Source organism: Leptonychotes weddellii, chromosome 6 (assembly GCF_054177405.1).
Source record: "Leptonychotes weddellii isolate Sample4059 chromosome 6, ASM5417740v2, whole genome shotgun sequence".
NCBI classification, from domain to species: domain Eukaryota; kingdom Metazoa; phylum Chordata; class Mammalia; order Carnivora; family Phocidae; genus Leptonychotes; species Leptonychotes weddellii.
The window spans coordinates 77,084,292-77,102,214 of NC_138374.1; the positions used below are offsets into that span (position 1 = coordinate 77,084,292).

A 17,923-nucleotide genomic window follows, 5' to 3' on the forward strand; every position below is an offset into this window, starting at 1 on the left:
GGAGGGTTTCCAAAGTCTGATTTACTCACTGACCAGGGATTCACCCTCAGCCCCGAGCCCTGCATCCAAGACCTTCCCCATGAAGACGTGAATGAGGGGCCTGACTTCAGACCCCCCGGGCTGGGCTGCCTGCAGGTGGGAGCCGAGGGAGGGAGAGCTGCGGCCGGGTGGGACCCCATCTCTGGGGTTGTTCGAGTCCTCCTTGGTGTCCCCTCACTCCATGACCAGGTGGGAGACGCCACTCCAGGATTCAGCCGGCTTTGCTGGCCTTTGCTGGTGCCTCTGACTTCATGTAAATCTCTTCCCTCGAACGAGGCAGGAAACCGGTTCTGAGTCCAGGAAGGCTGCGGGGCCGATGGCCGTGTTTCCACCGAGGCCGGAAGGCAGGCAAGGTGCCGCGAGGGGGCCACTAGCTGCTCAGGCTGTGAGGTGTGCGGGAGCTTGGGGTGGCCAGGCCAGGGACCACGCGGCTCCAGGGAAAGGAGCCTGTGAAGGAGCCGCAGGGCAGCCCGGGGACCTGGTCGTCCTGGAGGAATCGGGACGGGGCCGTCTGGTTTCTGAGCACAGAAGGATCGGTGTTTCTGGATTCGAGGTCGAAGGGGAAACCGATGATGAGCTTTCTTGATGCCACAGCACAGTCGGCTCTTGAGCCGCGAGGCACGCGCAGCCGGGAAGAGAAGGGGCTGTGGCGGTCAAAGTACTTCCTGTAAGAAGAAGGGGAATGGGGGCGCCTGGGTGGCTTAGTCGGTTGAGCGACTGCCTTCGGCTCAGGTCATGATCCTGGAGTCCCGGGATCGAGTCCCGCATCGGGCTCCCTGCTCGGCAGGGATTCTGCTTCTCCCTCTGCCCCTCCCCCTCTCATGTGCTCTCTCTCATTCTCTCTCTCTGAAATAAATAAATAAAATCTTTTAAAAAAAAAAAAAAAGAAGGGGAACGGAAGCACACTGACCCTGGGGAACGGGTGCCCCACGCGAGCCGCTAGGCTCCTGCAGTCGCTCGGCGGTGATGCAGGAGTTGAACATGGACACAGATGACGGTGGCCGACCGCTGCTTGCGAACAGTGAGTTAGCAAGACGGCTTCAGTTCTGCATTTTCTCCTAATAAAAAGGCCGTGCCGGGCTCGCACCACACCCGGCACTGGAGTTTCCGATGCCAGCAGATGGAGGACAGAGCGAGGCGCTGAGGTAAGCGCCACGGGGGCAGCGCACATCCTCAGTCCCCACGCCGCTTCCGACCGGCTCCGCGAGCCAACGTCAGCTGCCTCTTCCCAGGCCAGGGCGCACGCAGGTCTTCACAGAGCGCCGACAAGTCTCTTGTGTTTGAGACCTAACAGTGCTATAAGACTTTGATCCAGGCTGGGCTCCTCCTGGGGCTCTAAATTACCCATCTGCTCCCACTCTGGCAGGCTGGCGGCTGAGGAGACGGGGACCGTGATGGCGGGTGATTTCACTCTGGTCTCAAGGTCCTCAGGAGGCAGAATGAGAGGAACGACGTGCATGCTTTACGGCCGCAAGCTCTTCCTTCAAATACATCTCAAGTGGAAATGCAGTGTGCGGACGAGGAGCACAAAGCATTGGGGTGGGGGCGCGGAACACAGCCCGCTCCGGCCGCTGCTTCCTGAGGAGCTCCCGGGCCTCGGGGAGGGAGGTCGCAGCCTGAGCCCGCGTTACCTGGCCCCGCAGAAACCTTTTACACGCAGGAGGGAAGCCGAGAGAAGGGGCGGGGCCAGCAGACACCCTCCCTCCGTGTTCCCTTGAGCAGAAGCCCCATCGCTACGCTGGGGAGAGAAGAGAGGAGGAAAGGGACTCATCGCTCTTTTCTTCATCTTTTTCATTTCACACCGAATGCAGGGGTGGCAGGATCAGGGATGAGTCTGCAGGGAGCTGGAGAGCCCAGGGGAGGCTCACAGGGCAGTGGCTAGCCAGCTGGTGCGTTCTGAGCGGTGGGAGGCCCGGGCAGCTCGCTGCTGGTACCCCAGCTGAGGGGAGCTTCAGTGCGTCCAGGCCAGCGCCACAGCCCTCCCGGGAAGGAGGGAGGAAAGGAGGACGAACGCTCCAGCACCATCACCTGCCGAGCAGCCTGGGCCAAATCACAGTGTGTACCGTCCCTCATCCCAAACACCCTCGTGATGGAGATCCAGGGTGCAGGGAAGAGCAGCGGAACAGAGAAGCCGGCACAGAGCCGCTGGGGAGTGAGTCCGGGCCCCCTGCGGCGGGCTCCCAGGCCTGTTCCTCTCAGCCAAGAGCCAGTAATAACCCCGGAGCTGTTGCGAGGCGGAATAAAGACGCGGAGTGAGGTGCCTGGGGCCAAGATGGCTCGCGGCAGACACAGCTCCCTTCTGGTGAGGCAGGCCCAGGGGAACTCTGGAGCAGCCACCGGGGGGACGCTCCTCACGCCCCGTCCCTTTGCAGCCTCCCTGGAGCAGTGCGTTCTGGGTAGGAGCAGAGTCCCACAATGTGGCACCAGGAAGGAGCCTGGGGACCCACCACCCCAGCCCCTTCCCTTTGCATCTGAGAAAAGGGGCTTGCGGAGCAAGGATTAGAACCCAGAGCCTGACTTCCAGCAGGTACACTGGTCCTAGAAGTGCCTGGAGGAGCCGAGGGCTCAGGGGGTATGTAGGCAGGCCCGCCTGTGAGCGGGCGACCTTGGGAAAGGGCGGACGCCAGCGGAGCCTGTTTCCGCTCCGTCAGCGGCTCCACGCTTCTCGGAAGGCTCCTCAGGATGAGTGATCGAGTATTAACGGCACTCCGCGGTGCAAGACACCGCGCAGGCCTCCTGGGCCGCCGGCGGAGCCCATCAAAGGACCTTTGGCTGCATGAGCTCCCGCTGGTTCCGGGGCGAGGAACGCAGGTGTCCCCGGCCCCACGCTGCTCGCAGGAAGCTGAGTTCTGGAGGCTGTCCTTCTGGTGCAGGGGAGGAAGGACAGGACACAGCCGCGGGGGCCCCACGCGAGGGGTGGCGCCCAAGCCAGGGTGTGGGTGGCACGGGGACTCGCGCACCCCGGCCAGGCCTGGGGCACGGCCACTCGGCTCTGTCCCTGCCTTCATTTCCACAGAGGCGGCACCGGAGCATGTAGGGTCGGGGAGAACGGCACACTGGTGATGTCTAAGGCCTCCCAAGCTCTGAATTCCATGACTGATGGTCCAGACTCAGCACCAGTCAATCCTGCGGTGACTCGGTCCCACCATTTCTGTTGAGCTACTTAAAACCCAATGCAGGAGAGTTTCCAGTTAAGAAGGGTTACGATTCTGCACTTTCTGGGGGCCTCAGGCAGGAGGGCGGGAGAGAGCTGACGCTCCCGGGCTCGCTGGTCTGGTGGGGGTGGCAGGAGGGGCACCAGCCCCACGTGGAGAGGCTCCCGGCTGGTTTGCGGTGACATGGCGACATGTGACCGCATCCCAGACTACTCCTTCACGTGCTCTGAGTTTTCCTCACGTAAGATGGGAATGACGTGGACACAGGGGGGCTGGAACGGCCTGAGTGTATCCCAAACCCACGAGGGGCCCTTGGGCGGCCCTGAGCAGGGCAGGTCACACGTGAGGACCCCAACTTCCTGCTGAGGGTCTCCTGCTTCCTTCACGGGTTCGCCCTGTGACTGTGAGGTGCTTCCTGCCGTGGAAAGGGCGCCGGGTGTTCTGGGACCCAACAGGTGCAGACAACCCCTCCATGTCCACACTGGCTTTCAGTGTTGATCCTAAATTGGAACATTTCCAGGGATTTCACATTTGACCAAACAGGGTTTTTCAGGTTCTTTCTTGTTTTCTCGCTTTCTCTCAGAAGGCCGCGGAGCTGCGCAGACCCCTGGGCACTGGCAGGTTCTCAGGAAATTGAAAGCCGAATTCCCTGTAAAGGGGTCTGAAACTGGCAGGTTCCTGGGAGAAAGCCTGTGGAAAAGGTGGGGGAGCTCTTGCCCAAGTCATGCAAATGGGGTGATTTCGTCCGTATTTGGGAGAAGCAAGCACAACAGCCCCCAGGCCTGCCACCTTCCCAGGCGCCTGTGTTTCCGCCTCCTTCTTCCTTCACTGGAGTCTATTTGACACACAAGGTTACATCAGTTGTGCAACGTAGGGATTGGACGTCTATACACACCGCCAAACGGCCGCCACAGTGAGTCTATCACCAGAGTTCACGCAGGACCACTGGCTAAATGCCCCTGCTGCGTCGGTTTTGCAGCTGGGAGTCTGTGTCTTCATGCCCTCCCCAGGTCCCCATCCCATGCCCTGAACCTAGGAGTATGGGCTGTGTTTGTTTTCTTAGATTCCACATTGAAGTGAAATCATGTGGTATTTGTCTTTGCTGACATTTCACTTAGCATACCCTCTGGTCCATCCAAGCCATTGCAGATGGCAAGACCACACTGCTAATTTGATGGCTCAGTAATACAACACTCTATACGTACACACCCATCTTCTTCATCCATTCATCACTCGATGGACACCTGGGCTGCTTCCATATCTTGGCTGCTACAAACATGGGGTGAATGTTTCCCTTCAAATCAGTGTTTTCATTTGCTTTGGGTAAACACCCAGCAGTGCGATTGCTGGATTGTAGGGAAGCTCTATTTTTAACATCTTGAGGAGATTCCATACAGTTTCCAGAGTGGCTGCACCAGCTTGCATTCCCACCAACAGTCCCCCTTTCTCTGCATCCTCGCCAACACCTGTTTTTCTTGTGTTGTTGATTTGAGCCATTCTGACAGGTGTGAGGTGGGATCTCACTGTTGTTTTGGTTTTATTTCCCTGATGGTGAGTGATGCTGAGCATCTTCTCACGTGTCTGTTCTCCATCTGTTGCTGATATTCTGTTGAGGATATCTACATCTATGTTCATCAGGGATACTGGCCTGTAACTTTCTCTTCTTGTGGCATCCTCGTCCGGTTTTGGGATCAGGGTAATGCTGGCCTCACAAAATGAGTTTGGAAGCATTCCCTCCTCTATCAATTTTTTGGAAGACTCTGAGAAGAATAGGTTTTATTGAATGTTTGGTAGAATTCCCCTGGGAAGCTGTCCTGTCCTGGACTTTGGTTTGCTGAGAGGTTTTTGATTTCTGACTCAGTCTCCTTCCTAGTCATCAGCCTATTCAGATATTCTATTTCTTCATGATTCAGTCTGGGAAGATTCTAAGTTTCCAGGAATTTATTCATTTCTCCTAGGTTGTCTAATTTGCTTACGTCTAATTGTTCATAGTGTCTCTTATGATCCTTTGTATTTCTGTAGTATCAGTTATAACTTTTCTTTCATATCTGATTTTATTTATTTGAGCCCTTTCTCTTTTTCCTCTTGGGGAGTCAAGCTAAATGTCTGTCAGTTTTGTTTATTTTATCACAGAACCCCCTCTTGGTTTCGTTGATCTTTCTGTTGTCCTTTTAGTCTATCATTTATTTCCTCTCTGATTTTTTTTTAAGATTTATTTATTTGAGAGAGAGAGTGAGTGCACGAGAGAGCACAAGCAGGGGGGAGCGGCAGAGGGAGGAGCAGACTCCCCACTGAGCAGGGAGCCCGATGTGGGGCTGGATCCCAGGACCCCGGGATCATGACCTGAGCCGAAGGTAGACACTTAACGACTGAGCCACCCAGGCGCCCCGTCCTCTCTGATCTCTGTTATTTCCTTCCTTCTACTAACAGTGGACATTTATTCTTCTTTTTCTAGTTCTTTACGCTGTTAGGCTAAACTGTTTGAGACTCCCCTTGCTTCTTTAGGTAGGCCTGTATTGTCATGAACTTCCCGCTTAGAACCACTCTTGCCCCATCCTGTGGATTTCACTGTGGCTCATTTCTGTTTTCTTTTGTCTCTCCATATGTTTTTATTTCTCCTGTGGCCCAGTGTTTGTTCAGTAATATGTTGTTTACTCCACATATTTGTACTTTTTCCAGATTTCTTCTTGTCATCGATTTCTAGTCTCCTACCATTCTGGTCAGAAAAGATGCTTGATATGGTTTCAGTTTTCTTGTGTTCACTGAGACTGGCTCTGTGGCCCAACATGTGATCTGTCCCTGGCAGTGCACCATGTGTACTTGAGAAGAATGTGTATCCTGCTACTTTTGGGCGGAATATTGTACATAACTGTGAAGTCCATCTGGTATAATGGGTTGTTTGAGGCCAATGTTTCCTTATTGACTTTCTGTCCTTTCCTTATTATCTACCCACTGATGTAGGTAGAGTCCCCTGTTATTATTGTATCCATCGAGTCAACTTCTCCCCTTGGGTCTGTTAGTATTTGCTTTACATATTTAGGTGCTCCTGTGTTAGGTACAAATATACTTACAAATGTTATATCTTCTTGCTGGACTGGCACCTTTATCACTGTGTAGTACAGGAATAAGGGACCCTTCACTGTCCTTTGTTACAGTCTTTGTCTCAAAGTCTCTGACAGAAGTGTCAAGAAGCTTTCTTGCTCACCTCCATGTGCACAGAATGTCTTCTGCCCCTTCCTTCTCAGTCTGTGTCCTGACTTCTGAAGTGAGTCTTCTGTGGGCAGCATAGACACGAGTCTCCTTCTTTAATCCATTCAGCCACGCCATGGCTTTTGGTTGGAGAATTCAGTCCATTTACATTTAAAGTAATTACCAATAGGTGTGTACTTACTGCCATTTTGTTGTTTTCTGGCTGTTGTTGTAGTTTCTCTCTGTTCCTTTCTTCTCTTTCTCTCTTCCCTTGTGGTTTGAGAACTTTCTCTAGTGTTATGTTTAGATCCCATTCTCATTTTCTTTTGTGTATTTACTATACGTTTTTGCTTTGTGGTTACCATGAGGTTCACATACATCGTCCTGTATTTATAAGTCTATTTTAAGTTCATAGCAACTTAAATTTGAACACATTCCAGAACACTACCTTTTCATGTTCTTTGTCACCTTTTACATCTTTTTATTTTATGTATTCCTTAACTAATTAATTTAGTTAGTTAATTTTGCTACTTTTGTCTTTTAACTTTCAAAGTAGCTCTACAAGAGACTAAGCCACTACCCATTTACTCTATATTTACCCTTTTTGAGTGAGATTTTTACTTTCATATTTTTTTATTAATTAGTGCCAGTTCTTTTTTTGTAAGATTTTATTTATTTATTTGAGAGAGAGAGAGAATGAGAGAGAGAGAGCATGAGGGGGGGAGGGTCAGAGGGAGAAGCAGACTCCCTGCCAAGCAGGGAGCCTGATGTGGGACTCGATCCTGGGACTCCAGGATCATGACCTGAGCCGAAGGCAGTCACTTAACCAACTGAGCCACCCAGGCGCCCAATTAGTGCCAGTTCTTTTCAGCTTAACCATGTCCTGTTACATTTCTTGAAAGGCCAATTTAGTAATGATGAATTCCTTTAGCTTTTGGTTGTCTAGAAAACTGTTTATCTCTCCTTTGATTCTGAATGATAACCTTACAAGGTAGAGTTTTCTTGGTTAGAAGTTTTCTCCCTTCAGCACTTTGAATATGTTCTGCTGCTCCCTTCTGCCTTGCAAAGTTTCTGCTGAGAAATCTGCTGATAGCCTTATGGGTTTACCTTGCATGTAATAAGCTGTTTCTCTCTTGCTGCTTTTAAGATTCTCTAACTTTTGACATTTTAATTATAATGTGTCTTGGTGTGGATCTCTTTCGATTCATCTAATTTGGCACTCCCTGGGTTTCCTGGACTGTGGATGTCTGTTTCCTTCCCAGATTAAGAAAATTTTTGGCCTTTAGTTCTGCAAATAATTTTTCTGCCCCCCCTTCTCCTTCTGGGGCCCCTATAATGTGAATGTTATTCCACCTGATATCCCAGAGTTCCCGTATGTTATCTTCATTTGTAAAACCTCTTTTTTCTTTCTGCTGCGCTGTCTGGGTGAGTTTCATTGCTTCCAGCCTACTGATCTGTTCTGTTTCATCCAGTTGTTGAGCCCCTATAGTGTATTTCTCAGTTCAGTTCTTGTATTCTTGAGCTCTGTGACTTCTGTTTGGTACTTTCTTATTTTCTGTGTCTTTGTTAAAGTTCTCACTGTGTTCATCCACTCTTCTCCTGAGTTCAGTGAGTATCCTTCTGACCATTACTTTGAATTCTTTGTCAGACAAATTACTTATCCCTGTATCACTAAGGTCTTTTTCTGAGGTCTTGTCTTGCTTTTTCATCTGAAACACATTTCTCTGTGTCCTCATTTTGCTTGACTCTCTGTATTTGTTTCTATGTGTTAGGCTGAACAGCTACCTCTCTCACTCTTGAAGGAGTGATGTTTGGAGGTAATGAAACTTCTCATTCATCCTGCCCTAGCTCTTGGCTGTCTCTCAAACCTCTGTGATTGTTTAAACTGCCTGATCTATTCTTGATACGTCCCCCTGTTGAAGGTGTGCCAAGACCCGTCAGTAGAAATCTCACTTAGTACCTTGTTTTACACTGACTGGAAGCCAGACCCTCAGGCAGCAGCTTTTAAAGTCTGCAAATATATACATTCCTATGGGGCCACAATCGTAATCCTTGCTGGTGTGTAGACCAGGAGATGTGGGGGTGTCCCCTGGATGACACAGCAAAACTTGGTCCTTTCCAGATTTGATTCCATCTTTTTCCATAGATATCTACTGAAAGAAGGACTTCTGCTTAAAGGATCTAGCCCTGTAACTTAACAGTGGGCAAACCAAAGAATCTTTATGTGGCGGGGGGGCGGGGTCACAATCAAGATTCCAAGTTCCAAGTTTGAGCTTCAACCATCTGTCTTCCCAGTGCTAGTTACCTGCCTGAAAGATGTAGTCATGTGACCTCTGCTGTTAACCTGCTCCCAGGAATGCCTGTCAGCAGATCCCCACCACCCTGAGCTACTTCCAGGCCATTCAAAAACCTGAATGTGAGAAGAATATTCTGGATACTTAAGGCTTTTGGATGGTTTTTCCCCATGTAGAGAAAGAGCCTTTTCTGCAGTCACTATATGCAGCATCCCTTATAGCCCCAAAACATGGTACCTAGGGGATTCTGGGCAGTTAGCACCTCCTCCTAGACAGCCCCAGGGTGCATGCAGTCTCCCCTGTAAGTAATGTTGCACAGGTGGTTCACTGACTTATTTGTATGCCCCTCGACATCCTTTCATGTTCCTACCCTTCAAACCACTGCGCTGGCACCCTCACACACAGAGACACCTCGCCTAGGCTGATGAGCCCTACAGAGCTTCAAAATGCACAGCCCTCCATGTGAGTGAGATACTCAGGCTCCTCTTCTCCCAAAGCTCAAGTGGAGACAGAAAACTTGTTTCTGTTTGGTCTCTGGGAGAAAGAAAAAAACCCCTGCAAATCCCTGGGTAGAAATTTTCATTTTACAATTGTGGTATCACCTACGGGAACTGTCCTTCCAGCCCTCCCAAATGCACAAACACTTACGTACCCCTTGGTAAAGGTAGCTGCATGCCGATGCAGGTGCTGTCTGTCATGATGCCGGACTCTGGATAACGGGACTTGTCGTCTGGTTCTTCCCGTTAGAGTATAAACTCTTCGGAGTAACAAATTACTTCTGGTACTTTCTTTGTCATTCCCCAGCGCCTAATCTGGTGCTGCTCTGTGCGTAGCAGGTGTTCAATAAACACCACCGACAACTGAGTCCTAGCACTTGTAAATAAGAAAATGCCCACATTCACTGTTAAAGGTCTGGGGTTTGTTTTTCTAAAAATGTCTTGGGATTCTGTGTGTGTGTGTGTGTGTGTGTGTGTGTGTGTGTGTGTGTAGCAGACAGGGATGAATGCCTCGGGATGAAGGGAGAATGGACAATGCGCGGGGATGAAAATCAGAGGCCCACAGTGAGCCAGGCTGGCACACAGGGGCCTGCAGAGCCCCTTCCAGGTGTATTTATACACACGTATCTATTTTTAAAGGATGGAGCAACAATCTGATGCAAGACTTGGTGATTTCTGGCGCTTTATCCCCTCCCCCAGCTCAGCTGCAGGGAACACAGGCTCCAGGAGCCTCTGCTCTTAGAAGTGCACAGACGTCGGAACACACAACCTGGACCTCTGGGAAAGGTGACAGAGCTTTTCCTTCCAAAGTATGAACTCCTTCACAAAGCGAGGCGTCCACTCTGGGCTTGCTGACCCATGAGGGGGGCAGCCGCCACCCGACGCTGGTGCCAGAGAGGCCTAACCTCAGAAGACACCCCGCGGCCCACTGAGGACAGGAGGCACCACGGCCCCAGAGACAGATGTCCGTCCTGGCCTGAGAGGAGACACAACCCCAGCCAGGCTCTGCACTGTAATGGGGAGACGGGGTGCCGGGGGGCAGCAGTGAGCAGCCTCTGTCTGCCGCACGTCCCCTGCAGCTGGGAGCTGTACAGCGACAACAACCGGTCTAGAAAGATGAATCCCTTCCTACGGTTAATTCTTCCAAAACTGTTTGACTCTCTAAGAAATGGCTATAAAAACATCACGTTGCATCCCTGCTGGACTGCAAAGCAATCAGAACAAGGTAGTTAGGTGATGTACCTTGATGATTAAGCACACAAGCTCTGACGTGACAAAGACCTGCGTCTGAGTCCCAGCGCGCCCACTCTCTGGCTGTGGGAATTGCTGAGTTTCTGGAACTTTACAAGCCTTGGTTTGCCCATCCGTGAAGTGGGTCAAAAACAGCACCTGCCTCACAGTGACTTACCTCATCAAACATTTGGACACACGATAAGCGCTCAGAATTAACGGCAGTTACTAGTGTTGTTCAGTGCTTCCTCCCGTTATGTGGGATTCATCTTCCACACGAACACTAGAACATGCAGGACAGTCGTGAGTGTGCACAGAAGTGTGGGTACTGGGTTCACACGGCCACGCCCAGATTCTCACTTAATGTGACTCTGCAGAATTCTGGGAGCAATATTAATGGTGGCCCTTGATGGACCGACCACCCAGCATGTACCACGCGCTTCACTAAATGTGTTACATTTGTTGTCACGCTGGATCCTCACGGTGTCAGGAGGCACGCATGACCATCTGCCCCATTTGACAGGCGAGGGAACAGGGCTGACAGAAGCTAAGTGACACACCCCACGGCAAAGCCGTCATGTGGGGACCCACAGTGTGACCCCGGCCAGTCTGGCATCGGTCCACACTCTTGCTCAATGTGGCACACTGCCTCCTGAGCCTCTTGGTGACCCCATCTCCTAGCTGTTGGCGGGTATGGAGAAGGCTGGGGGTGGGGGGCCACAGCCGATGCACTGGTGGGTCCCAGTGAGCCCGGGAGGGAATGCATGAAGGGCTTCCACAGCACAGCTGACCAGACCCGGGTGCTCGGGTGTCAGATCACCCCCACATTTAAAAGCCCCTGAGAGCATCATGCTTTCCAGCACCGTGCAATGATTTTCACTGGGACATCGAGAAAAATCAGATTGTGTGCTAAGATGGGAAACTGAGGGGGGAAATGGGTGACAGATGCAAGGGGCAGAGTCCCCAGGGACGGATCACCAACAATGGACGCCCCGTGACAGCGTTTCACAGATATGACCCCGCTTTTCAAAGACCGTATACGATTCAAGTCAGGCTGAAGAAACACCAACTCCCGGCACCTCTGGATAGCCTTCTGTGAACCCTCACCTGTTACTCTGACCCATCGTTCAACTTAGCCCAGTTTCTATCAGGTATTGAGACGAAAAAAATCCCTCGGTCCACGCTGTGCCTCTCGGGTCAGAATCCGGCTTTGGTGTCTTTAGCCAGTTAGCAGTTCAAGGTCCCATGAGTGATCCCATCAGATACTTGACAGGGAGAATGGAGATGTGAAGATTATTCAAACACACACGTGCACACACACACAGACACACGCTCACACGCACACACAGGCACGCACGCACACCAAAACCTGAGGGAAAAGGCCGTCGTGGCCTTCGTGGCAGCGGTCACCCTCGGCCACGGCCCTCGCTGGTGGAGGACAGGGCCATGTCACAGCTCCCCCGTTCCAACCTTAGCTCGCTGCCCCTGATGCTCGGGCCTGTTTTATTTTGCTCACATCGTATTCTCCAGGCTCCACAAAAACAGCTCTCAAAGTTTCAAAATGAAGCTTATCAGAGGGTGACCGCGTGAAAAACATTTAAACCAAACTTGACAAGCTCTTAAAACAGGCATTTCAGACCAACAGAATCGTAACCATGACACCTTCCACCCAATCTAGCTCTGGCTTTCTGAGCAGGCAGACAGCCCCTTTCCTCATGGCCCAGGCTCACCTCCGCCTGCCTGCGCGTCTGGACACAGGGGACGCCCCATCCCTGCGGGTGAGGGTCCCCAGACTTAACAGGTGAAAGTACTGGATGCTCAGTTACGTTTGAATCGCAGATTTACCATGAATTAAGTGCCATGCAATATTTAGAGCACATTCATATTAAGAAATTATTTGTTGTTTATCTGAAATTCGGCTTTCACGGGGCATCCCATGTCTTACCTGCCACGTGCACTGGAGGCTCGGCCCCGGGGACCTGGGATGGGTGGGGGCTGGGCTCACTAGGGTACTCCTGTCCTGGCCCAGGGCCCCTCGCCCACTCTCCCACTGGCGCTGCTCTAGGAGGCTCCCCGGCCCCCTCTGGCTGTCAGCACCCCACGCACCCCGTGGTCTGGCATCTTCCCTGCTGCACGCAAACCCTTGAAAGAACGCCATGTGATCGTGTCTTGTTTCCGGGAAAGGCTGCTCACAGGCTCCGGGGGCTCCTGTCTGGAGCCTGCTTTCATTTTCCTCTTCACCCTCACAGACCCCTCCTGCCCACCGTGCTCAGAAGCCAACACACACATTGGTGTGTGTTCTTCTGTCATAATTTCAAGACCTGCATGAAAGCGAGGGCTGACCAGCATGCCAACCTTTGCAGTGGGAGACCCCCCAGTCCTGGGCCTGCCCCTGTCCCTAGACGCCCTGTCCCCTCACTACTGGGAGCGCTGTTCAGTGCAATGACACACATTGAAGGAGAACAGTGAAGAAGGAGCCCTCGGCTTCAGGCTTCCAAGTGTGTGCCGGCAGCCAAATGGCTACAGCTAAGCCATAAAATGCATGGAACAAGGAGAAGTGTAGACAGAACAATAAAGCAAGGGGGAGATGAATGACGCCATGATACAATCTGTTTACATTTCGTGCAGAGAAAATTAATTTTTGAGGACATTTCACTTAACCTGGCAATATTTTGCGGTTTAACCTCAAATGCTTGAAGCTCCTCTCTCTTATCCCCTTTAAGCGTAGGGCAGGGGAAGCCCATTTTACGACTGGCTGTAAGTCCTGCCTCTCGGCGGATGACCAGCCTTGCTGCCTCTGTTCAGGGCCGTGTGCACTCAGGGAATAAGAGCTACGCTGACCATAATTCTCAGCTCATCACCTCCCACTGAGACATCCACTGTAACAGTGATTCAACCTCCCAAAGAGCAAACGCGTTACCTTCCAGAGCAAGGCACCGGGGTGGGCTGGTCGACCAGATGAGGCTGTGTAAGCACTCGAGGTGCTCGGCCCCCTCCAGCTTGTATCCAGGGAAGCAGTGGTAGGAGATGACCGTCCCCACGGGGAAGGAGGTCTGCAACTCGGAGATGTTCGCATAGCCGTTGGAAGAGGTGAGAGGTCTCAGGCAGCCTGTGACGGGGGAAAGAGGAGGGACGGTCACACTTGGTCCCCACTGTGCACTGACGAGACCTGTGAATCCCTGGCCCCCTGAGGGTCCACCCGCTGCAAACATGACATGGCCTCCGAGGCTTGCGCCTCGGCCAGACGCCCGTACCCACTTTCCTGTTCTATTCATGACACGGACATTTGGTTTCACGCTTACAAACCACATGGAGAGGCCCGGAAGCAGGGAGGAAGTGATGGAGGGCACAGCTGAAATCGGGGAGCCCCAAGTGCACCTCACAATCACCCAAGGAACTTTGAACAAACGCCATCCCGGCTGCAAGCCCTGGGTCTGTGCACAGGCTGGGCACCCTATCTTTATTAAAGATCCCAGGTGATCCTAACGTGCTGTTGGGGTGAGAACCACTGAGCTGCTGTGCAGGAATCATATACCCCAACTGTTTCGATGGTGGGGAGCCTGGGGGGTCTCGAGAAGGTGGTGGCGGAAACCCCCTTCCACTGCGTGGACTGTGGGGCAGGTCCCTGCCGACCCCACACAATTCAACGTCAAGATCGATTTGTGTTTTATGTGCAGTTTATGTGGCTCTCAACCTTGAGGACGACCCAGGGAAAGGGCGTCTCAGAACACACCCCACTGGGCCCTCCCATGGGGCTCCCCGGACAGATCTGCACGGAGCCCGAGGACGCCCACGGCAGGTGTGGGGCCAGGCGCCAAGAGCCCCCACAGCACACCCAGAATTCTCCATGCCGTCCGCGTCCCCACACTCCTGCTTCTGCAAAACGGAAGAAGCTGTCTTTCCATCTCGAAGCCCATGCAGCCCGTGGAACATCCCTGGCGGCGCAGAATCCCATTTTGTGAGGACCCCATGGCGATCCTGGGATTTCCTATTGGCTTCAGCGGTCTCACTGGATGGAATAATGACCCTGCAGAGCTGGGGCTCTGCCCGGGGAGAACTAATTGTGTGTGAAGTAAATAGTGTATAATGGAAATCCCGACTTTCCCTTCCAGTCGCCAAGTACAAATCACATGACACCCACGGCAACAGATGCCTGAGCTCTGCTCCCGAGCTGACTCGCTTCAATGTTAGAAGCATTGAAGGGCTTCGTGCTCCGTGGACTGCTCTGGTCAGTGACACGGTACACAGTGTCTGCATTTTGGGACGAGTCCAGGGTGAGGCCAGGGAGGCCCTGGCATGCAGAATTTAGGGAGACGCTCCCTCTGGGGCTGACCATGTCCCGGTGCCACAGAGATCCTCGACCCACCACCCACCACCACCCAGACCACATCGAGACATGTGGCCACATCCTTTCTCCACGGCCTGAAAGGAGTTTATGTCTGAGCTGAGCATGGACAGTGTTCGCAGCGAAAGTGAAATGCTGGGGAGCAGGGGAGGTTGGGAATCAGGAATAAAGAGAATCTAGGACTGAGAAAAACAAGATAAGCATATTAACATGAACAAGTGAACGTATCAAGCCCCTCAGAGCCGTTCAAACAAGTTGGCACAAGGGACGGTGCCCGTGCCTCCTCCCAGGAAGGAGTGTCGCTCCCGGCCGCCCACACGGACGAGCTGGTGTCCCCTAAATTAAAACGAACGGGCCCACAGTGAACAACAGGCATCCGGACGCTGCTCTCCAAACCACAAAGTTCCCACGGAAAATGTGGCCTAGGAACAGCCCCCCGCCCGCTCGCCTGCCCCAAAAGGAGTCAGATGGGGTTATAACTCCAGTAGTACATCAGGGAAAGAAAGACACGCTCCTCGGTTGGAGACCGCCGTCCTAAACACAGCAGCAGAAATCGGGCTTTGACTCGATAGTTTGATGCAATTTCTATTTGCACTTCCAGGCAACAGCGAGCCGGCTCCTCAGGCTCTCACCCCTCCATCTGCAGGTGTGAATAAAAGCCACAGGACGAGACGTCAGTCTGAGGGCCAATTATGTCCCCCCTGGGGCTCCAAGGTGTCTGGTGTCTAAGGCCACCAGATCCCTCACGCCCCTGCTGTGCCAGGCAGGCGGGCCGCTTGGCAGCCAGGCCTCCACCTGCCTCTGTGTGGAGAGGCCTGATGAAGGGACAGAGGGTCCCAAGGAGGTCCGAGGGGCCAGGTGAGCAAGGAGAAGGCCGCACCTGAGCCCCTGATGAGGACACCGCCATCAGACATTTCTTAAGAAATAACTGGGACCAAAAGAGCTCGTAAAGAGGCGCACAGTATTTACGAGACCTACAAGGAAGAAACCTCTAGAAAGGGTGGGAGAGCGGGGGTAAGCGGGAATCATGAGGCAGAGGTGGCTGGTGTCGGGGGGAGCGTCCTTGGCCCCAGGACAGGAGCAAATCAGTGGTCCGTAAGGTTCACTGAACATTCAGCCCGACCTCAGGTTGCATGCCGACTCTGCAGAGCACCCCTGGAAGTGCCCCTGAATCACGTGTGTCCCTGGAAATGGCATGTGTGGCAGGCCACACAACACGGGGGTTTCTGCAGAGAAGTGAATGGGGGAGGGGCCGGTCTGGGCGCCCTCGGTCCTCCCAATCCCCGAGCCTTTGTTCTTGCAAAGGGCCATGACTCTTCAGCCCTCACAGAAGGAAATCATTTATTTCCAACCGCGGGGCACACAGAGCAATATCAGAGCCCGCCAGCCGTGACTTCGAGCCCAGTGTTAACATTTGTCTCGACTGGAACATGCCTGTGCTCTGGTGCAAACAGACCTCCTCCGCTGAAGCATGAATTATGCATTGGCTTCCAAGTCACAGGTCAAAAAATAAAATCGGAACTAATGTGCACACTAGGACTTATTTTCACAAACAGGGCCCTCCATGTTGGCCCAGTCAAATCTTAAAAATGCAAGAGGATTCATATTTACTGTGTGGTTTGGATAAAATCTGAATTTGATTATTTTTCTGCTCTTCGTGCATTATAAAAAGGGATGACATTATTAAGAAAAAATAGCCTCTGTAAGATTGGCCTTAAATATATCCTCACTACCACTAAAATAAGCATAAATGCTCTGCTATTTCCATTAAATATACAACAGTTCATCATCGTGCTCACAGTCCTTCTTACAAACGCCTGTTTCTTAAACGACTTTTGGTTGCTCAGCGTGGAGGAGAATCCAGCATTGCTCAAGAATAAGGGATTCCAGTCTACGCTCTCACAGTGGGCATGTGGGGCTGGCGGGGACGGCAGGGAGGGTGTGGGGACTCTGAGACCAGAGCCGATGGGCCCTGCTTCCCTCCACGTCCCGCTGGACAGACACGTGCGTGCTCACGGCCGCGCCCCCACCTTGACAGAGAGGCAGGTTGTCCCACGTCCCGTCACCACCACACAGCGACACCATGTTGTACAGGTCCGGGTAGCGGATGTTGAATCCTTCGTGACAGGTGACGATCAGCTTGTCTCCGTGCCTGTACGTCTTGTTATGAATCTCAGCGTCGTCAATTTGAGGGATACGGCAATCTGCAATTGTGTAAAAAGGACACGTTATTTTTTTAATTTAAGCTGGTTGTGCTTCACAGCCTGACAAGAAAGCTCTTATTTTCAGACCTGGCCTCAGGCTACCCTGTGGTAAACGGTCCTCACTCACTGCTAGGCTCGGATCCCAAGGGCCAGCAGCAGAACCCGCTTCATGGGGACAGAGGAGGAGGTACCGGATCCAGCCACGAAAGGAACTTTACCTCCTGCCTGCGACCCTTCACACCATGCTGTTGAGCCTCGGGCGATTTTGGAAATAAGTGAAGAAGGACAAGAGTTGGGGGCTCACGATGTCCCCACCCACCCGGCCCACCACATCTGCCTTGGGGCATGAGATAGAAAGGCCTTGCTGAACAGCGGGGGCCGCATCTGCTAGCACTTCCCTCCGACCTGATCCGCTCTGCACAGGTAATAATACAGCAGCACGTGCGGCCGCCAACACCACACAGGCCCCCAGCGAGCAGTGTCGGGGCAGGATGCAGACTGGGGAGGGGAGGCGGCCGGCCCGGCGTCGGGGGCAGAGGAACAAGGAGTCCAGACAGCAGGTGATTAAGAGAGAAAACCAAGTGGATAAATTATAGTCCTCCTCCTCTAACGCAGTCTCCTCCCAGTTTACTGCGCATCCCCCCACCCTGTGCCACCAGCCTGGGCCCTGCTCCCTCCTCCCACCTCTCACGGCACACCTCGGTCCCAAGTCTCTGACTTTATGTGGAAGCGGAAGCTACATATTTCCACTGCTGGAGTCTGGTGGGCCCTGCCTCACAGATGGGTTGTGCTCTAAGCTTCTCAATTTTTAAAAATAAGGCAAGGTCCAAGAACAGCGTTTTGACAATCACAGAAACTTTCTCCAGAAATTTCTCAATGCTCTAAAAGACTGTGGGTTTCTCAGCCACCCCAAAAGCCTTCTGAATCCACCATATGGTTGAAATGGTCTCAATTGGAGCCTTGACCTTGG

The 17,923-nt window shown here is 52.5% G+C and overlaps 1 protein-coding gene across 2 annotated transcripts in view; it reads right to left on the bottom strand.

The window, feature by feature from the left end:
- Positions 1-17,923, bottom strand: part of SUSD4 (sushi domain containing 4) — an 83,849-nt gene that overhangs the window by 16,824 nt on the left and 49,102 nt on the right. For both annotated transcript variants that reach the window (XM_081824411.1, XM_081824409.1), the window contains 2 exons: positions 16,780-16,953; positions 13,325-13,513 (listed from right to left, as the gene is read on the bottom strand). In XM_081824411.1, the coding sequence (XP_081680537.1) occupies positions 13,325-13,513; positions 16,780-16,953 (363 nt within the window). The remainder of the gene's footprint in view (positions 1-13,324; positions 13,514-16,779; positions 16,954-17,923) is intronic.